General features: G+C 41.0%; 3 protein-coding genes across 3 annotated transcripts; all 3 read right to left on the bottom strand.

Moving 5' to 3' along the window:
* Positions 1-2,507: 2,507 nt before the first annotated feature.
* On the bottom strand, positions 2,508-4,111 carry LOC136837102 (S-antigen protein-like). The gene is made up of 3 exons (XM_067101720.1): positions 3,889-4,111; positions 3,626-3,799; positions 2,508-3,403 (listed from the first exon to the last, which is right to left on the bottom strand). The coding sequence occupies exons 1-3, from the start codon at positions 4,109-4,111 to the stop codon at positions 2,508-2,510; spliced, it is 1,293 nt and encodes a 430-aa protein (XP_066957821.1).
* A 1,193-nt stretch (positions 4,112-5,304) lies between these two features.
* On the bottom strand, positions 5,305-10,680 carry LOC136837096 (uro-adherence factor A-like). The gene is made up of 8 exons (XM_067101708.1): positions 10,269-10,680; positions 9,740-10,180; positions 9,090-9,695; positions 8,670-8,975; positions 7,449-8,405; positions 6,922-7,359; positions 6,404-6,808; positions 5,305-6,314 (listed from the first exon to the last, which is right to left on the bottom strand). The coding sequence occupies exons 1-8, from the start codon at positions 10,678-10,680 to the stop codon at positions 5,305-5,307; spliced, it is 4,575 nt and encodes a 1,524-aa protein (XP_066957809.1).
* A 38-nt stretch (positions 10,681-10,718) lies between these two features.
* Positions 10,719-11,892, bottom strand: LOC136837088 (retinitis pigmentosa 1-like 1 protein). The gene is made up of 3 exons (XM_067101698.1): positions 11,664-11,892; positions 11,048-11,623; positions 10,719-10,921 (listed from the first exon to the last, which is right to left on the bottom strand). Exons 1-3 carry the CDS (start codon positions 11,890-11,892, stop codon positions 10,719-10,721), a joined length of 1,008 nt encoding a protein of 335 aa, XP_066957799.1.
* Positions 11,893-22,173: the final 10,281 nt, after the last annotated feature.

The raw sequence follows: 22,173 nt of genomic DNA, 5'->3' as shown, positions 1-22,173 counted from the left end.
ATACGTGAGATCTCTTTTTTCTTTATTTCCCTTTACCTCCTCTTATTTCTTCCTAATGAACATCATATTCTTTGGAAGCTTGAATTTCAAGTTAATGGCCTCTGTGGGCTTGTTCCATATGAACAGGTTTCATCCTCTGAATAATAGAAATAATAATAATAATATTGATAATAATAATAATACTAAATATATATACATACATTATATATATATATATATATATATATATATATATATATATATATATATATATATATTATATATATATATATATATATATATATATATATATATATATATATATATATATATATATATATATATATATATATAAAAGTATCATCACACCGTGATTTATATACAAGCATGGAGCTACAATGTCGTTTAATATCCAATTCACGCATATCCCCGAAGAGGAATCATCACCGAAGGAGATTTATAAGTGATAAATGGATCGGTGCCGCCGGATCTCGATCCCTCGACACAGCACCTTCCAACGACTTCAGTCGACGTTCAAACCACTGAGCCGATGCTAAGAACAACTTCCCAGCTCTCGATGGGTAAACAAGTACGGCAGATGCGGCATTAACTTACACCTCTCTTGATGGCTCAGTGGTTTGACCGTCGACTGGAGTCGTTGGAAGGTAGTGTGTCGAGGGATCGAGACCCGGCGGTACCGATCCATTTATCTCTTATAATTCCCCTTCGGTGATATTCTCGAACTAGCATGAACTGGATGTTAAACAACATTTATAGCTTCATGATTATATACATACATACACACACACATATAGATGTGTATATATATGTTAAACATATATATATATTTATATATATATATATACTATATATATATATACATACACACACATATATATATATAATATATATATATTGTATATATATATAAATATATATATATATATATATATATATATATATATATATATATATATATATATATATATATATATATATGTATATATATGTGTGTGTGTATTATAGTACATGTATGTGTACACCACTCTTCCTATAAATCAGGTGACATGTTTTGATATCGAAATTTCGTTAGATTAACTAATACTTGCGTTACCTATCAATGTATGGAATATTGCTTTTGCATTTGGGGTTCTTTTGTCTCAACAAACACATTCATATACATATATATAATATATACATATATACATTATATTATACATATATGTATGTATGTATATATATACATATATATATATATATATATATATATATATATATATACATATATATATATATATATATATATATATATATATATATATATATATATATATATATATATATATATATATATATATATATATATATATATATATATATATATATATATATATATATATATATATATATAATCAGGTAGCTAGGATACGTTACACAATCCTTGCTTAGGACGAGCAGCAGAATTTAGCTATTGGATGATAGATAAGGTTAAGGAGTTGGGTGTTCGTTCTCCATGACTTCAACTTTGGGGTCACTGGATTCAGTCAGCTAAAAGAACTGAGCGCTACATGGAACTGGCTATCCTTCAGTATCTAACCAGTGAACCCTCCGTGTATTATGCCATATCAATGGATAAGGAAAATTTAGAAAGAGCATATCGGGTTGCTAAGACTCTCCCAGGTTATAAATACACAGGATAAACTGAAAATTGGAACGTACGAACCTCGAATCTAATTGAAAAAAAAAAACAGGCAGAAAATTAATTCAAGAGAAATCGACTGGATTGCTTAGCTATTTGTGAAACAAGGTGCAAAGGAGGGTAATGTTTATATATTCAGAAAGGGCAGATGGAACAGATGGAATTGGTAGAGAAGGAGCAGGGATAATACGGAATGGGAGACAGCAAGCAGTCTGTTGTAGGATGCGAGCCAACCCACAACTCTAAGATAACAGCTAAGACATTTTTCATGAGCTGCAATCTGTAAAGCCTCTCCATCGCCCCCAATGACGAGAGAGAGAGAGAGAGAGAGAGAGAGAGAGAGAGAGAGAGAGAGAGAGAGAGAGAGAGAGAGAGAGAGAGAGAGAGAGAGAGAGTATAAATCTCTACACGGACTTCTACTTTCACTAGGCTTTAAATCATACCTTACTCCTTCGCCTACAAGTTTTAATAAAAACTCACCCTTTGTATATATTGAACCCATCTTTTCAACACCTAAATATCTCCTACCGTCATCGAAAACTGAAATAACATGAAAAAGATCGAAAACGTCCACCATAATTCAACTGACGAAGAAACATTTTTCTCAGAAATATTATGATCACGAGAGACCATGGGATAGAAGCCACCGGGCAAATAACTGGAGCAGTCTCCTGATAGATTTACTGCCCATCTTTTGAACTATTTATTGAAATGCTCGGTGGCTGGTCAAATATGATGAGTCGCAGCCACTTGAAAAAATCTTTTTAAAGAAGGAATAAGTCTACAACAACGCCGCACAACAAGCGATAAAATGGTGAGACAAGACTATTCAGACAATCATCTTCAGAACGATCAGATTATCATCTTCAGGAAGACTCAGACCCTCTTCAGGAAGACTCAGACCATCATCTGGAGAACGACTCGGACCATCATCTTCAGGACGACTCAGCCTATCATCTTCAGAACGACTCTGACTATAATATTCAGAACGACTCAGATCATCATCTTTAGGAAGACTCAGACCACCATCTTCAATATGACTCAGGCCATCATCCTGAGAACGACTCAGACCATCATCTTCAGGACGACTCAGCCTATCATCTTCAAAACGACCCTGGCTATAATCTTCAGAACAATTCAGATCATCATCTTCAGGAAAACTCAGACCATCATCTTCAGAATAACTCAGACCATCATCTTGAGAACGACTCAGCCTATCATCTTCAGGACGACTCAGACCATCCTCTTCAGAACAACACAGACCATCATCTTCAGGACGAATCAAACTGTCATCTTCAGGACGATTCAGACAATGATCTTCAGGAGGACTTAGACAATCATCTTCGGGATAATTCAGACCATCATCTTCAGGACGACCCAGACCATCATCTTCAGGACGACTCAGACCATCATCTTCAGGATGATTCAGACAATCATCTTCAGGAAGACTTACACCATCATCTTCAGGATGACTCAGACCATCATCATCAGGACGACTCAGACCATCATCTTCAGGACTATACAGATTATCATCTTCAGGAAGACTTAGACCATCATCTTCAGGAAAAATCAGACTATCATCTTCAGGAATACTTAGAGCATCATCTTCAGGGCGATTCAGACCATCATCTTCAGGAAGACTTAGAGCATCATCTTCAGGACGATTCAGACCATCATCTTCAGGAAGACTTAGACCATCATCTTTAGGATGATTCAGACGATCATCTTCAGGAAGACTTACACCATCATTTCAGGATGATTCAGACCATCATCATCACGACGACTCAGACCATCATCTTCAGGATGATTCAGACCATCATCTTCAGACCATCATCTTCAGGAAGACTTAGAGCATCATCTTCAGGACGATTCAGACCATCATCTTCAGGATGATTCTGACGATCATCTTCAGGAAGACTTACACCATCATTTCAGGATGATTCAGACCATCATCATCACGACGACTCAGATCATCATCTTCAGGATGATTCAGACCATCATCTTCAGGAAGACTTAGACAATCATCTTCAGGAATACTTAAACCATCATCTTCAGGACGATTCAAACCATCATCTTCAGGAAGACTTAGACCATCATCTTTAGGACGATTCAAACAATCATCTTCAGGAAGACTCAGACCATCATCTTAAGGATGATTAAGGCCATCATCTTCTGGAAGACTTAGACCATCATCTTCAGGACGACCAAACCAACATCTTCAGGAAGATCTAGACCATCATCTTCTGGATGATTCAGACCATGATCTTCAGGACGAATCAGACCATGATCTTCAGGATGACTCAGACCATCATCTTTAGGAAGAATTAAACCATGATCTTCAGGACGATTCTGACCATCATCTTCAGGAAGACTTAGACCATCATCTTCAGGATGATTCAGACCATCATCTTCAGGAAAGACTTGAACCATCATCTTCAGGACGATTCAGACCATCATCTTCAGGACGAATCAGACCATCATCTTCAGGACGACTCAGACCATCACCTTCAAAATGACACAGACCTCTACCTTCAGGATGACTCAGATCATTATCTTCAGGATGATTCAGACCATCATCTTCAGGAAGACTTATGCAATGATGTAAAGAAAGATTAAATAGGGAAGCATAAGAATAGAATCTTAAAAAGAGAGAAGTGGAAAAAGATAATTTATACAGTGATTGATCGATAAGAATAGATAGAGAGAAGAAAAAGAATAAAGAGAGAGAGAGAGAGAGAGAGAGAGAGAGAGAGAGAGAGAGAGAGAGAGAGAGAGAACAACAATTAAGCCCTGGTTGTTATGCATTACCGAAGCTAGACATGTCGAGTAAGCTAAAAGCAGGAAGCCGTCTTTACATGAACTCAAAACAGCGAGTGAGTGTATCGTGGCCAGGGCCATAAAACCAATAATAAAATCTTGAACCTGTGCCCTTGCGACTGAGCTGACCGAGCATAACCTACTGTATAACATCGTCAGGAGTCAACGTTCCAGCCATATCTATAACCCCGCCTTCAACAGGAGGCGTTTATATGAATTTCCAGGAAAAGGGGCTGGACAAAGAGAAGTAGTTCAGCATTTCTCCAATTAGACATTGTAGGGAGGAGCCATTAACAACTCCTCCTGAGGTCATTTCCAATCAAATCTTCTAAGGAGAGATTTTGACAACACCCACAACTGTCCTTCCCAATCAAGCTGTTCGAGGGGAGGCCTTACAGATAATATCTTCCAATGAGGTAACTTCAAGGGAGGAGATGGAAGATAGCAAGGAGAAGCAGGGGTTCCAGAGAAGAACGAAGCCAGAGAAGGAAGAAAGAGTCGCTAGTCACCAATACGAGAAGACGCAGTACTTCCCTCTAGCTTCCGTGTTCCCAACCAGACTCAGACCGTGGGCTACTTAACCAAACAGAAACTGAACTTCGACTAGCAAGAGTGGTTTTCAAGAAAGTAAAACTGTAACCGTAACTGTACTTGTGTATGTAATTAACTTTCATCATTAAAGTAAGAAGCTACCAATTTCATCTCCATTACGCCTTTCTGAGAGATATAATTACATTTAATATAAATCCCTTCTAAATAATAGACTCGTGAACCGCTGACTTCAAGTAGAGACGCTGTGGATGAATACGTCACCGACTTAGAAGAAAGACACAGATAAGAATGGAACAATAATATGTCACATGAGTTATGGAATAAAACTTGTGCACGACACTTAGACCATCATCTTCAGGACAATTCAGACCATCTTCTTCAGGAAGACTTAGACCATCATCTTCAGGATGATTCAGACCATCAACTTCAGGAAGGCTTATACCATAATCTTCAGGATGATTCAGACCATCATCTTTAGGAAGGCTTAAACCATCGTCTTCAGGACGATTCAGACCATCAAATTCAGGAAGACTTAGACCATCATCTTCAGGATGATTCAGACCATCATCTTCAGGAAGACTTAGACCATCATCTTCAGGTTGATTCAGGCCATCATCTTCAAGACGAATCAGACCATCATCTTTAGGACAACTCAGACTATCATCTTCAGGACGACTCAGACTATCATCTTCAGGACGACTTGGATCATCATCTTTAGGACGACTCAGATCATCATCTTCAGGATGACTCAGACCATCATCTTCAGGACGAATCAGACCATCAACTTCAGGAATAATCAGATCAACATCTTCAGGACGACTCAGACCATCATCTTCAGGACGAATCAGAACATCATCTTCAAGACGAATCAGATCATCATCTTCAGGACAACTCAGATTTTCATCTTCAGGAGGACTCAGATTATTATCTTCAGGACGAGTCCAATCATCATCTTCAGGACAATTCAGACCATCATCTCCAGGATGATTCAGACCATCATCTTCAGGACAACTCAGATAAAGATCTTCAGGACGACTCAGACCATCATCTTTAGGACGACTCAGACCATCATCTTCAGGATGAATCAGATCATCTGCAGGACGACTCAGGTCATCATCTTCAGGACGATTCAGACCATCATCTTCAGGACGAATCAGATAATCATCTTCATCTTCAGGACATATCAAATCATCATCTTCAGGACGAATCAGATCATCATCTTCAGGACGAATCAGATCATCAAATTCAGGAGTACTCAGATCATCATCTTAGGCACGACTCAGACCATCACTTGAGGACGATTCAGACCATCATCTTAAGGATGACTCAGACTATCATCTTCAGGATGACTCAGACCATCGTCTTCACGACAACTCATATCATCATCTTCAGGATGACTCAGACCATCAATTTCAGGACGAATCAGATCATCTTCAGGACTATGTAGACCATCATCTTCAGGAAGACTTACACCATCATCTTCACAAAGACTTGGATCATCATCTTCAGGACGAATCAGACCATCATCTTCAGGAAGACTTAGACCATCATCTTCAGGACAATTCAGACCATCATCTTCAAAAAGACTTAGACCATTATCTTCAGGACGACTCAGAAGACTTAGGCCATCATCTTCAGGACAACTCAGAAGACTTAGGCCATCATCTTCAGGAAGACTTAGACCATCATCTTCAGGAAGACTTTGACCACCATCTTGAGGAAGACTCAGACCATCATCTTCAGGACGACTCAGACCATCATCTTCAGGAAGACTCAGACTATCACTTCAGTAAGACTTAGACCATCATCTTTAGGATGACTCAGACCATGATCTTTAGGAAGACTTTGACCATCATCTTGAGGAAGACTCAGACCATCATCTTCAGGTCGACTCAGACCATCATCTTCAGGAAGACTCAGACCATCATCTTCAGGAAGACTCAGACCATCATCTTCAGGAGGACTTAGACCATCATCTTCAGGACGACTCAGGCCATCATCTTCAGGAAGACTTTGGCCATCATCTTCAGGAAGACTTAAACCATCATCTTTAGGACGACTCAGACCATGATCTTCAGGAAGACTTTGACCATCATCTTCAGGAAGACTCAGACCATCATCTTCAGGAACACTCAGACCATCATCTTCAGGACGACTCAGACCATCTTCTTCGGGAAGACTTAGACCTTCATCTTCAGGACGACCCAGACCATCATCTTCAGGAAGACTTTGACCATCATCTTCAGGAAGACTCACACCATCATCTTCACGTCGACTCAGACCATCATCTTCAGGACGACTCAGACCATCATCTTCAGGAAGACTTAGACCATGATCTCCAGGAAGCCTTAGACCATTATCTCCAGGACGACTCAACCATCATCTTCAGGGAAACTTAGACCATCATCTTCAGGAAGACTTAGACCATCATCTTCAGGACGACTGAGACCATGATCTTCAGGAAGACTTAGACCATCATCTTCAGGACAATTCAGACCATCTTCTTCAGGAAGACTTAGACCATCATCTTCAGGATGATTCAGATCATCATCTTCAGGAAGGATTATACCATTATCTTCAGGATGATTCATACCATCATCTTTAGGAAGGCTTAAACCATCATCTTCAGAATGATTCAGACCATCAAATTCAGGAAGACTTAGACCATCATCTTCAGGATGATTCAGACCATCATCTTCATGAAGACTTAGACCATCATCTTCATGAAGACTTAGACCATCATCTTCAGGACGATTTAGGCCATCATCTTCAAAACGAATCAGACCATCATCTTCAGGACAACTCAGACCATCATCTTCAGGATGACTCAGACTATCATCTTCAGGACGACTTAGATCATCATCTTTAGGACGACTCAGATCATCATCTTCAAGACGACTCAGACCATCATCTTCAGGACGAATCAGACCATCATCTTCAGGAATAATCAGATTATCATCTTCAGGACGACTCAGACCATCATCTTCAGGACGAATCAGAACATCATCTTCAAGACGAGTCAGATCATCATCTTCAGGACAACTCAAGTTTTCATCTTCAGGAGGACTCAGATCATTATCTTCAGGACGACTGAAATCATCATCTTCAGGACAATTCAGACCATCATCTCCAGGATGATTCAGACCATCATCTTCAGGACAACTCAGATAAAGATCTTCAGGACGAATCAGACCATCATCTTTAGGACGACTCAGACCATCATCTTCAGGATGAATCAGACCATCATCTTTAGGACGAATCAGATAATCATCTTCAGGACAAATCAGATCATCATCTTCAGCACGACTTAGACCATCATATTCATGAAGACTCAGACCGGGAAGACTCAGACCATCATCTTCAGGAAGACTTTAAAGATCATCTTCAGGAAGACTTAGACCATCATCTTCGGGAAGACTTGGACCATCATCTTTAGAAAGACTTAGATCTACAGTAGACAATCATCTTCAGGAAGACTTAGACCATGATCTTCAGGAATGATTAGACCATCATCTTCAGGAAGACTTAGACCATCATCTTTAGGAAGACTCAGACCATCATCTTCAGGAAGCTCAGACCTAGACAATCATCTTCAGGATGAATTAGACCATAATTTTCAGACTTAGACCATCATCTTCAGGAAGACTTGGACCATTATCTTCAGGACAAGTCAGACCATCAACTTCGGGTAGACTTAGACCATCATCTTCAGGACGACTTAGAAAATCATCTTGCGGACAGCTCAGACAATCACCTTCATGATGACTTAGACCATCATCTTCAGGACAACTCAGGTCATCATCTTCAGTAAGACTTAGACCATCATCTTCAGGAAGACTTAGACCATCATCTTCAGGAAGACTTGGGCCATTATCTTTAGGAAGACTCAGACCATCATCTTCAGGAAGGCTCAGACCTAGACAATCATCTTCAGGATGAATTAGACCATAATTTTCAGACTTAGACCATCATCTTCAGGAAGATTCAGACCATCATCTTCAGGAAGACTCTGAGAGACCAACATCTTCATGAAGACTCAGACCAACATCTTCAGGAAGACTCAGACCATTATCTTCAGGAAGACTTAGACCATTATCTTCAGGATGAGTCAGACCATCATCTTCAGGACGACTCAGACCATCATCTTGAGGAAGACTTAGGTCATCATCTTGAGGAAGACTTAGACCATCATCTTCAGGAAGACTTAGACCATCATCTTCAGGAAGACTTGGACCATTATCTTCAGGAAGACTTAGACCATCATCTTCAGGACAACTCAGACCATCATCTTCAGGAAGATTCAGACCATCATCTTCAGGAAGACTTAGACCTTCATCTTCAGGAAGACTTAGACCATCATCTTTAGGAAGACTTGGACCATTATCTTCAGGAAAAGTCAGACCATCAACTTCAGGTAGACTTAGAAAATCATCTTCCAGACAGCTCAGACAATCACCTTCATGACGACTTAGACCATCATCTTCAGGACAACTCAGATCATCATCTTCAGGAAGACTTAGACCATCATCTTCAGGAGGACTTAGACGATCATCTTCAGGAAGACTTGGGCCATTATCTTCAGGAAGACTTAGACCATCATCTTCAGGACGACTCAGACCATCATCTTCAGGAAGACTTAGACCATCATCTTTAGGAAGACTTGGACCATTATCTTTAGGATGACCATTAGACCATCATCATCTTCAGGATGACTTAGACCATCATCTTCCGGACAACTCAGATCATCATCTTCAGGAAGACTCAAACCATCATCTTCAGGAAGACTCAGACCTTCATCTTCAGGATGACTCAGATCATTATCTTCAAGATGACTCAGACCATCATCTACAGGAAGACTTAGACCATCATCTTCTGGAAGACTCAGACCATCATCTTCTGGAAGACTCAGACCATCATCGTCTGGAAGACTCAAACCATCATCTTCAGGAAGCCCCAGACCTTCATCTTCAGGAAGACTCAGATCATTATCTTCAGGAAGTCTCAGACCATCATCTTCAGGAAGACTTAGACCATCATCTTCAGGAAGACTCAGACCATCATCTTCAGGAAGACTCAGATCATTATCTTCAGGAAGACTCGGATCATCATCTTCAGGAACACTCAGAACATCATCTTCAGGAAGACTCAGACCATCATCTTCAGGGAGACTTAGACCCTCCTCTTTAGGAAGACTTAGACAATCATCTTCAGGGAGACAGACCATCATCTTCAGGAAGACTCAGAACATCATCTTCAAGAAGACTCAGAACATCATATTCAGGGAGACTTAGACCCTCATCTTCTTGAAGACTTAGACCATCATCTTCAGGAAGACTCAGAACATCATCTTCAAGAAGACTCAGACCATCATATTCAGAGAGACTTAGACCCTCATCTTCAAGAAGACTTGCACCATCATCTTCTGGAAGACTTAGACCATCATTTTCAGGAAGACTCACATCATCATTTTCAGGAAGACTCAAACCATCATCTTCAGGGAGATGCAGACCATCATCTTCAGGAAGACTCAGGCCATCATTTTCAGGAAGACTCAGACCATCATCTTCAGGAAGACTCAGACCATCATCTTCAGGAAGACTCAGAGAATCATCATCAGGGAGACAGACCATCATCTTCAGGAATACTCAGAGAATCATAATCTTCATCATCTTCAGGAAGACTCAGACCAATCATCATCTTCAGGAAGACTCAGACTTTCATCTTCAGGAAGACTCAGACCATCATCTTCAGGAAGACTCAGAACATCATCTTCTGGAAGACTCAGACCATCATCTTCAGGAAGACTCAGACCATCATCTTCAGGAAGACTTAGACAATCATCTTCAGGGAGACAGACCATCATCTTCAGGAAGACTTAGACCATTTTCAGGAAGACTTAGACCATTTTCAGGAAGACTTAGACCATCATCTTCAGGAAACTCAGACCATCATCTTCAGGAAGACTTAGACCATCATCTTCAGGAAGACTAAGACCATTACCTTCAGGAAGACTAAGACCATCATATTCAGGAAGACTCAGATCATCATCTTCTGGAAGACTAAGACCATCATCTTTGGGAAGACTCAGAACATCATATTCAGGGAGACTTAGACCCTCATCTTCTTGAAGACTTAGACCATCATCTTCAGGAAGACTCAGATCATCACTTTCAGGAAGACTCAGACCATCATCTTCAGGAAGACTCAGACCATCATCTTCAGGAAGACTCAGAACATCATCTTCAAGAAGACTCAGAACATCATATTCAGGGAGACTTAGACCCTCATCTTCTTGAAGACTTAGACCATCATCTTCAGGAAGACTCAGAACATCATCTTCAAGAAGACTCAGACCATCATATTCAGGGAGACTTAGACCCTCATCTTCAAGAAAACTTGCACCATCATCTTCTGGAAGACTTAGACCATCATTTTCAGGAAGACTCACACCATCATTTTCAGGAAGACTAAAACCATCATCTTCAGGGAGATGCAGACCATCATCTTCAGGAAGACTCAGACCATCATTTTCAGGAAGACTCAGACCATCATCTTCAGGAAGACTCAGACCATCATCTTCAGGAAGACTCAGAGAATCATCATCAGGGAGACAGACCATCATCTTCAGGAAGACTCAGAACATAATCTTCATCATCTTCAGGAAGACTCAGACCATCATCTTCAGGAAGACTCAGACCTTCATCTTCAGGAAGACTCAGACCATCATCTTCAGGAAGACTCAGAACATCATCTTCAGGAAGACTCAGACCATCATCTCCAGGAAGACTCAGACCATCATCTTCTTGAAGACCTAGACAATCATCTTCAGGGAGACTGACCATCATCTTCAGGAAGACTTACACCATCATCTTCAGGAAGACTTAGACCATTTTCAGGAAGACTTAGACCATTTTCAGGAAGACTTAGACCATCATCTTCAGGAAACTCAGACCATCATCTTCAGGAAGACTTAGACCATCATCTTCAGGAAGACTAAGACCATTACCTTCAGGAAGACTAAGACCATCATATTCAGGAAGACTCAGGCCAACATCTTCAGGAAGACTCAGATCATCATCTTCAGGAAGACTAAGACCATCATCTTCAGGAAGACTCAGACCATCATCTTCAGGAAGACTAAGGCCACCATCTTCAGAGCGGCAGACATAAAGAATGGAACCAAACACCAGACCATAACAACATCATCAGCTCTAGCAAAAGGGTTCGAAAAATCTTAAATACAACCGAGGAATCGCGTGATGGCTACGAGAACCCCATCTTTTTTTTTTTGAGGGACGTTTCTTCTTTCCTTCCTTCCTTCTCCCTTTTTTTCTCCTCCTCATCCTTTTCCTCCATAAAGTGAGAAAATTGCTTATTTGATAACGTAATTGCAGAGAAGGAACGACGGGGCTCAAATTAACACCTTTATGAGAGAGAGAGAGAGAGAGAGAGAGAGAGAGAGAGAGAGAGAGAGAGAGAGCCAAAAGCAGTTGGATTTGCAGAAAGTATAAATGAAGAAATGGATATAAAAATAACTTAATTATCATCCAGGTATTTAGGAGAACGAATGTGGGTCAGTGATAAAAAGAAATCACACGGATTAACAGACCAATCAGCAAAGCGTATTAAGAAACGAGGAAACGAACAGAGGAAAGAAAAATAAAGGTAAAACATGAGAAAATGGTTTCGCCTTCTTCATTAAGTCTGGGTGTCACCTGTCGTGACGTCCCCGAAACTTTCGTTAATGAACAAAGGAGAAAGAATATGTGGATGACGAGAGGATGGGGAGAAAGGATGAAGGATTGAAAAGTGGTTTATTCTAAAACCGATGCGGAACTTTTCCCAGCAAGAGAGCAAACCTTTCCTAGAATGCCGTGCCCTGACCTAAACAGACCTTCCATTCCTAACCTGAATTCGGGTGCCGTGCCCAAACCTGACCTGGGGAGGGGGTTTAACCTTCCTCTGGATCCCCCCTTCCCCCATGTAAACACTAAACCTCGGAAACATGGACTATGCTGCCGTTCGGAGGCAGTGTTAGAGCCTGCTGTCGTCGTTCTGCAAACTACCCCCTGTGGATTAATTAGTAGGTACACGAAAGGTTTTGCATCAAACTCAAGAGACTGTGCCTTCAGCAGCCAAGGGTCATGACAGACATTGTTCAAAGGCAAAATTACAGACCTTAACGCAACCTTAGAGAACTCACATACTCTGGTTAATTGCAGTGTTTTACTCTGAGTATTCTATCGTTCAAGTCTGAAAATATACTGATAACAAGGCAGAACACGTCTATTTCTTAAAAAAACGAACCACATTAGATACTTTTCACCCTAAATGTAAGTACGATTTTCTGTCCCATATTTGTTTGCTCATTCACTTTCAGTACCATTCGCCTTCTGTCATATTAGCTGGTTGAATGAAAGTAAAAGACATTGATTTATTACCTGTCATGTTTATAATTGGGTAACTTAACATATCAAATTGATGGAAGACCACTGTGTGAGGAGGTTGCTGTCTGGGTAAGCAATCCTTGACAGGTAAGGCATTCCGACAATCAATTATCAGGTGTTCATAAAAATTAAGCACCTCCATCTTGTGAATTATAGAGTGGAAGCCTGGATTAGCTAATCAATAGCCTCAATACAGCCTCAAAGCCTTTTAATTACACCTACTACGAAATCTGCCTTAAGATCAGCAGCTGTTTCATAGAGCCTATATATACTGAAATAATTCATTTTCAGTGACGAAAGTTATACCGATGTAACTTGAAATTAACAAAAGCCCAAGAACACACGTGATAGGTCCAGGCTTATTCGTATCACCAACAACTTGTTACGGGTTATTTAAATACTGTGGGTACCAGTACACACAAACACACACATGTATATATGTATATATATATATATATATATATATATATATATATATATATATATATATATATATATATATATATATATATATATATATATATATATATATATATATAAATTACATGTTTTACCAAAATAACGTTCTCCAGTAATACGTCAAGACAAAATTATTACTAGAGGAACATCAAGGTTATTTCGGTCGTCAAACAGCTTATTTGAAATATGGATGTGACCAAAGGAAGGATCTATTCGTTAATCAAAAATCTAATTAGCTTAGTATCCTGTGCTTTAACCCTTATCCCGTATTCTCACTTAAGAAGAATGGTAACTGTCTAAGGTAACGGTGCAGCTTACTTAATCCAGAATGGATGGTATTTATTTCTAAATCCCATATGCTAAATGAAATCCCTTCTATTTTTTAATATCATGTAAAACACACCCGAACCACTACTGTATACCAAAATAAAAACACAATCTGATTCGCTTTACACAGCAACTAGCAATTACGTAATGGGACCCTGGCTGAGAGCTGATGATTGAATTAAACGGATAAACGTATTATCTAGAAGCTGGGAAATCCTGAAGTCAAGTGTATTATTTTAAGTTTGTCAACAAAGCAGATATTCCCACGAATGCTCTATGGATAATGCGACGTAATATTTCATTAAGCATAATGAAGACGAAGAGTAATCCAAACAAGAAATGAATGAGCCCACTGCTTTCATTAGAAAGCGTCGAAAAATATAAGGGGAAAGTATCTTAATGAATTCATATATGCAGTTGTATCTACCTTCTTCTGGTGACTATGACCCGAAGTATTCATATGCTTCACCCATGATGATGTGTGTGTATATATATATATATATATATATATATATATATATATATATATATATATATATATATATATATATATATATATATATATATATATTTTGTCTTGAAGATATTATTCAATGAGATATGGGTGACAGGAATAATAACATCAGGTTGGGAGAGTGGTGTGATCATTAAAGTTCCACAAAAAGGAGATCTGAGTAGCTGTGGCAACTGGAGGGGAATCACTTTGTCACCTGTAGCCCTGAAAATTTTCAGTAGAGTATTGTTGAATAGGTTGGAGCCAGTGGTTGATGGTACTCTGAGGGATGAACAGGCCGGTTTTAGAAAGGGGAGGGGTTGCAATGATCGGATCTTCATAGTTAGGCATTTAATGCAATAAGCTAATGAAATGAAGACTTCTTTAAGCCTTTGTTTTGTTGATTTTGAAAAGGCCTTTGATAGAATTTCGAGACGGACCATGGGAAAAATCATGAGAGGCAAAGAATACCGGAAAAGTTTGTGAGGGCACATCTTGCAAGGTGATGGTTGATGGTTGTTTGAGTGATCCGTTTTGAAGTTAAGTCTGGTGTGATTCATGGTGGCATTCTGTCTCCTATGTTGTTTGTATTGGTCGTGGATTACGCTATGAGAAGGGTTAAAAGAGAAACAGATGCAGGTATACTCTGGGGAGAAAATGGGAAACTTCTTGACTTACATTATGCAGATGATATAGTTTTGATCTGCGAGGGACCAGAAAAGATGCAGAGAGTGTTGGATTGTCTAGTGGGTGAAGGTCGAAAGGTTGGTTTGGTTATAAACTGCGGTACAACTGAAACCATGAATATGAATACTGAAAAGCATAGGATTGTCTAACTGAAAGCATGGTTGAAAGCAAGTGGATAAGTTTAAATGTTTAGGTACTTATTTAGATAAAGATGGTTCTCTGAGCAAAGAATTTATGGAAAGATTAAAAAAGGCTCATCAGGCAATGGGAATGCTTAAAAATATTTGGAATAATAGCAATTTTTCTGTGCATACAAAAATTTGATTTATGGGCATGAGCCATGGTACAGTAGAGTGACTTCGGATAACAAATTTTTAACATTTGAAAATAAGGTGCTCAGAAGAATATTAGGAATTAATTGGAGGGATAGGATATCAAATAGCAGAATTAGAGAAGTAACGGGGGTGCAGCCGGTCGATGAGTATGCTACTCACGCTGGAAGTGGTTAGGCCATGTGTATAGAAGACAGGGAACAGTACAAGATAAACCAGGGTGGGTTGCCCTTGGTAGAAGAAGTAGAGATAGGCCAAAGGAGACGAGGTTGAGGACAATGAGGAGGGAAGCAGGAGATGAGTGTTAGGGATATCTTGAGGAGTTAGCCCAGGACAGAAGGTAGTGGGTTAAGTTTATAAAGGCCCTATGCAACCCCATGAGTCCCACAGGAGATGACTGATTGGTTGATATATATAAAACTGAAATGTCATAACTAAAAGCGAGTATTACTCCCATCTAATAACTATATATATATATATATATATATATATATATATATATATATATATATATATATATATATATATATATATATATATATATATATATATATATATATAATATATTCTGCTGTTCGCCCTTCTCTGCATTATTTTAGTAAGGGATATCATTCTAACAGACAGGAAAGTGTCTCTGTCGAAGCTAAGAGAATGCAGGCGAGAGAAGGTAGGCTGTGTTTTCAAAAAAAGTAACGTCCTTAGTTGGGGACAGGTTACCATTAGAGACCTCAATCAACAGGGAGGGTTTTCACCAAGTAACCTCTAGTGAAAGTGGTCTTAAGCTTCCTTTTTCCCTGTCCTATGCATTTGGCGGTGTCAATTTTTTCAGACTGCCAGGGGCTATGGACGAGCGTCGGACAAACAGCCCAGCCCTGCCCTGACCTGACCTGGAAGAGAGAGACCGACCATCGTAAAACGAGCACGCATCCGTGCTCCGAGCAACTCTGTCCTTTGTCCTTTCCCTGTCTGTTGTTTTACTAAGTGAATCGACAATAAGCATTCCTCGAGAATTTCGATCGTCAGTTGAATTGTGCAAGCAACCTGCTTAAATGGTTAGTCTGGAATTGACAAGATTTTCGTTGATTTGCTAGTATCTCTTCCACTGTACTTATTTTTTCCATTTTTTTCCCTTCAGCCACCGTTTACGAGAGAACCTGGTATAACCATACTTCTTTTATGAAGTCTAGTTTATGAATAATGAACATTGCCTAGTGAAATTGCATAAGCTATTCCTGTGCAGTAAGTAGGAATTAGGGAAAGTCAAGTGTAAGTAAAAATTCAGGCAAGCCTTGGATCCTGACATCACCATTGTTTGGAAGAGAAATATCCTTTACCAATACTAACTTCGTACGGCAGCCGCTAGTGTATGAACACTGTTGCGTTATTCTTTAGTGAAGCTGGGGAAATTAACTGTGTCAGACATCGACTAATGGTTCATGTAATTTCCCTCGCTATCACAGCACATTTTTCTTTGTTGGGACTAGTTGGGTAATGAAAGGGGTTTGATGTAATTCATTTGTTATAGAAATAATCCAATTATTCAATCATAGTTCCGACTGGCAACCTAACCCAATTAAGTAATTGTCTGTCTTTTGGGGGTAACTTTTAGCTTCAATTGACAGTTGACGTATGTCTTCAGCGGAGCAGGGCTACAGTAATTAATTAAAAAACTCATTAGCCAAAGCCCAAACATAACACTGGCGTACCTCGCCAGGATGCTCTAGTTAATCTAAAGGGAAAAAAATCGGGAATCAAATTAATTTCAAATCAATTGCAGAGAAAGTCAGATCATATTTAATTTCAGGATAATTCTTCTAAACAAGGAGACAGGATAAGGTATGACAGCAGTAAGGATACCAATTGTATAAAAAAAATTAGTGTAGGTAGGGAAGTGTGCATTGAGAGCAGCTAATTTATAATTTACAATTTACACAGTCTTAAAGAAACTGTGCCAAGTTCAGATGCAACTAGCCACATATTTCCCAAGGTCGTGAGCCAAGTTATTAAGTCATATTTAATATTTTACTATTTTCCTCAGCCAAGGATTAATGCATGATATTGATTTTTGAACAAGTTAACTATTGCACGACAAAGAACGGAGAAAGTATGCCTAATGCTTGTCTTGTAGGTAGGGCAGACAAAATTTGCAAAGTTTGTTGAATTTCGAAAAGCAGTAACCTGTTCGTCACTAAGAAGAGGCCGCCGAGCGAGCGTAACGGAGTTAATAGGTTTTCATATTGCGGGAAGCATATAAAAATTCTGTGTCGTTAATATAGCAAGCGAACGGCAACAGTTAATTTCAAAATTTGCAGTTCCAGTTAACGTAAATTCCGGCCATCAGGACATCACAGATCCATTCCTTTTGTGTCCTCGAACCCGTAGTAAGCATGGTGGATCATTAAACAGTCGATTTAGAGCGAGAAAGGAAAAAAAAAATAAAGGAAAAGCGTAGCTCATGGTAATTTCGTTTTCTATCTCCATAACGTAAAATCCTTTGCATCGTTGGTATATTTAGTTAAAATTTACATCCCTGCATTTGCTTCGTTCACTGTATGAGAGGAATTCGGGTGCTTGTGCTTTTCATGGGAAACAAATGTGCCTCAGGATCGTGTATTCCTCCGCCGGTGTGTGTCCAGCAGTTTGTTTTGAATTTCGCTGTGTTATAACAAGATCTGTCTGACATTTTGGGAACCAGGTTGACCACTTCCCTGTCCGCCATCTTAAAACCCTTGTTGTTGTTGTTTGTGTGAATGGTTTATGGGGGCTACCCAGTCACCATAGCCTCTGCTTCAATTGCCACTTCGGAACTACTTTGTTTTGCGTAGTAATCCTACTTGCAAAATCTTAGCCAGACACAGATTTGCTGATCGTAGACAGGAAATAGGTTAGGATTCCATACAATAGATAAAAGCAAGACATAATTTAGTCAGGGAATGATAGGATTTATTTAGGAAATATATAACAAAAAAAAAAAAATACACTATACAATTACACCGACGTAATTTTAATCATACTTCCCAGGATAAGACATATGACTCAGGCCACAGGGAAAGTTAAGATTGCTAGGACAATCCCCCGAACATAGCCCAAGAAGACGTATGTTCAAATGAGAAACTTGCCAGTGTGCATTTATAATAATTTTACTTATTTTCTCAGGCAGCACGAACTTTGCTGGCTGAATACTTCTCTTTCTCTCTCTCTCTATCTCCCTCCATCTCTCATTAAAGTAAGCATTCAACCATAAATCCGAAGTACGTGCACCGTCTTCATAGAAAGAACAGGCCAACACAGGAGTAAATAATTATACTAAACCAAATAAAAAGAAACTCCTCTGTCCCACAGATAGATGAGGACAAGTTAAGCTAACTCACACACACAAAAATCAGTTATAGAAAGCTGTCGGTCATGAGTGTGGACTTTTGTCCAGACCTAAGCAAAAAAGTAGCCTTCCTCCCTCTGCATGAAAGGAAGTAGCAGCTGGTACTAGGAACTAGACAGTCACGAGGGCCTCAAAAGCAACCACAATTTATTTTTTCTTTTCCACAGTGCCATCAATCTGAGGCACTGTTCCAACCTGAATAGCTTACATCTCTCTCTCTCTCTCTTTTATCTTCCCTTTCTCTCCCACTCATTTGCTACACTCTGCTGGGGTAGAGTGCATTTTCCCCTTATCTTCTGTCCAAATTAGTTGAATACAAATCAAGTGTTGTTCCTAGGAACGCACTGGCACCATAGTGCCACCAAAAGAAAAAAAGACAAAAACCAGAACAGGAACACAGAGGAGAATCCTTTTCTGACCAAGCTTACACCATTACATAACAATACCGAGTGCCAACAGTGTGACCTTTATACGGCACACTCGACCACAGTGCACCTTATTGAAATGGTGCCACATCACTGAAGTGTCACCCTAAATCTGAGGGACACTTCCTCGCTGCCCAAGTGTGTCCAGTTAACCCGGATAGACGCCCTTACCCACCAGAACCATGGCAACAGAGAATCATAGAGCCTTCATGGAGCTGGGGATGGCGGCAGATCTCACGGGATTGGACCTCATCAAGTGGGCTAAGGAACTGCTGGACGACTTGGCCAAGCGAGAGAAGGAAGAAAGGCTGGAACGGTGGAATTAAGAAGCTCAACAGAGGCAGCTGGAAGACAAAAGAGAAGAAAGGAGAAGACAGCATGAGTTAGCCTGCAAAGAGAGCGTGAGCTAGATCTCAAAGAAAAGGAGCTTGAGCTGGAAAGAACGAGAAGAGAAAATGCCGAAGCTATGGCTATAAACCAAGCCTCCAATCCCACACCTGCTGCACCAAATGCTTCAATCTCGAGTATTAATTCCCTCATCCCTAAGTGGACTGAGAACGAGCCAGAAGCATGGTTGGAGGAAATAGAGGCACTCTTTGATAACTAAAGCACCACTGAGACAGAGGGCCTTAGAACTAGCCAAGCACATGGAGGGAAAAGCTAAGGCAGCCCTTTGCTCACTGGAGAAGACAGAGAGGCAACATGGTTGAAGTGTCTAGTCATCACGAAGGCCTATGAAATAACCCTGGTGAAATGGAGACAGCGGTTCCGAGGTCTCGCCAAGGAAGTTAGCTGGTCCTGGACTGAATGGGCCTGTCACAAGACCCAGTGTGGTACCTGCTGGTTCGACTCCTTGTCTTGCACTACGTTCGAGGACCTCTTCAATCGGACCATGCTGGAGGATCTTTACCAATGTGTGCCTGGGCCCCTGCAGTATATCTAAATGATAAGCAACCCACCCCCCTTATGGAAGCCTGCCGTATGGCTGATTCATGGGAAACCTTCAACCAGTTCCACAGCACATCTCAGTGGTGGATAGTGGCTCCCAGATACCTCTCAGGCTCGACTCGCCCAAAGAGTGGACTGCCTAGCAAGCCTCCGTGCACCCACTGTAAGAGGGTGGGGGCCACTGAAGCTGAGTTGTTGATACAAGCTCAGGCACTAGTAAACAGCCTCCTACTAACAGCCAGAACTCCTCTCCATCTACATTCACTCAACCTCTCCACCAACTGTCACCGAGGTCCACCAAGCCCTACAAAGGTCCCGTGCTGATCCTGTGGTGCTGTTGCCACTACAGTGCTGGACATCCAGCCTGTCCACATCATGTCCCCACCACCAAGTTTGTCAACCTCATTAGCACCTCATTCTCCACAGCCAGGCTAGAAGATACTGTAACCTCAAGAGACTGGAGACCCAGTTCATCTTGGTGGCCCCCCTTAAGGGCTCTAGCTTGCCTGTGACTCTTCTGGTCAGTCATGGAAGACACCGCAGCAGACATTAGTTTAATTTCCAGGGCCCAAGTGCCAGTCGGTGCCACAGTTGACGAGAAAACCTGGTGGAAGGTGAAGTGGATAGAGGGCCACACCATTACCATTCCCACAGTCAAGCTCCAGGTCATGACACCTTGGGGCACGCTGCCCTACTGCCTTGGCATGGTGGGTGGAATTCGGCCTGGAGTGGATCCTGCTGGGTTGGGACCTCCTCTGGGGAAGCCCTTTACCAATGCCACTTCACAGCTACGCTACCTCCTCCATGGAGGCCCAGACAGTAAGAGAACCCCAAGAAGGAAACTAACCTTCTGCCCACCGGTGGTCAGTGGAAGGCATACACCAAACCGTTCTTGGCCTAGTCCTCTCCATTCACAAAAAGGACAGCCAACAAAGAGGTCCTCCTCTCCCTGAAGAGACGCTCAGGAGGAGCAGTACCGCTGTAGGACATGCAAGTGGACAGGCCACTCCACTAATTGGGAGGGCTGCCCAAGTAAGCAACGCCCAGCAGACATTCCTCAAGACTCTCTGAGAGGCTCTGATCTCCAGCTGGGGCAGGAATCTCTGCCGCAGCCAAATTCAAGCCGTCCGTGAGATATTGCACCTCCGGACCCCTTGTCAGGCATGCCCGACCCCCAACCGCTACCAGTCACACTTGCGAGCACTGAGCAGTGCCACGCTCCATCCGGCAAGGACATTGGACCACCAATTAAGGAGGACCCTGTGCCTAGTTCAAATCATGAGGCGGATCCTCCTCCGGGAGATCCAGGATCCCTCAAGGCACTAATCATGGCAACCAGAGAGCCTACGGCACCCGACACTTCTTCACCCAATCCATCACCAGAGGATGAACCACTGGTGGATTAACCTGTCACACCTTCTCTGGGAGACACACTGGCCTCCTCGGATGCAGAGGTCAAGAGCGCTCTCGCTCTGGTTGTCACAGCAGCTACCAGACTTCGCGCCCGCTAGCCCTTCTGGCCTTTCCCCAGGGTCGGTGCCCTCATTACCTCTCAGGTCCAATGTAGTTAGGCCTTGGAGGAACCCAAAGAAAAAGAAGAAGGGGCAGAAGAGAGCCCAGTAGTTGCAG

The sequence above is a fragment of the Macrobrachium rosenbergii genome, chromosome 4 (assembly GCF_040412425.1).
Source record: "Macrobrachium rosenbergii isolate ZJJX-2024 chromosome 4, ASM4041242v1, whole genome shotgun sequence".
Taxonomy (NCBI): Eukaryota; Metazoa; Arthropoda; class Malacostraca; order Decapoda; family Palaemonidae; genus Macrobrachium; species Macrobrachium rosenbergii.
Note: the sequence above shows the minus strand (reverse complement) of the source record. Positions and strands in the feature narration are given on the sequence as shown.

Bases quoted from the DNA above. Each gene is read 5' to 3' on its own strand.
- LOC136837102 (XM_067101720.1), bottom strand. From the start codon at position 4,111: ATGATGGTTCAAGTCTTTCCTGAAGATGATGGTCTGAATCATCCTGAA. The intron at 3,800-3,888 runs GTTTGGTCGTCC...GTCTTCCTGAAG, and splicing joins AGATCTTCCTGAAGATGTTG to ATGATTGTTTGAATCGTCCT. The intron at 3,404-3,625 runs GTCTGAATCATC...GTCTTCCTGAAG, and splicing joins GAGTCGTCGTGATGATGATG to ATGATCGTCTGAATCATCCT.
- LOC136837096 (XM_067101708.1), bottom strand. From the start codon at position 10,680: ATGATGGTCTGTCTCCCTGATGATGATTCTCTGAGTCTTCCTGAAGAT. The intron at 9,696-9,739 runs GTCTAATGGTCA...GTCTTCCTAAAG, and splicing joins TCATCCTGAAGATGATGATG to ATGATGGTCTAAGTCTTCCT. The intron at 8,406-8,669 runs GTCTGAAAATTA...GTCTTCCTGAAG, and splicing joins TCCTGAAGATGATGGTCTAA to ATGATGGTCTGAGTCTTCCC.
- LOC136837088 (XM_067101698.1), bottom strand. From the start codon at position 11,892: ATGATGGTCAGTCTCCCTGAAGATGATTGTCTAGGTCTTCAAGAAGAT. The intron at 11,624-11,663 runs GTCTGTCTCCCT...GTCTTCCTGAAG, and splicing joins GAGTCTTCCTGAAGATGATG to ATGATGGTCTGAGTCTTCCT. The intron at 10,922-11,047 runs GTAATGGTCTTA...AAATGGTCTAAG, and splicing joins TGGTCTTAGTCTTCCTGAAG to TCTTCCTGAAGATGATGGTC.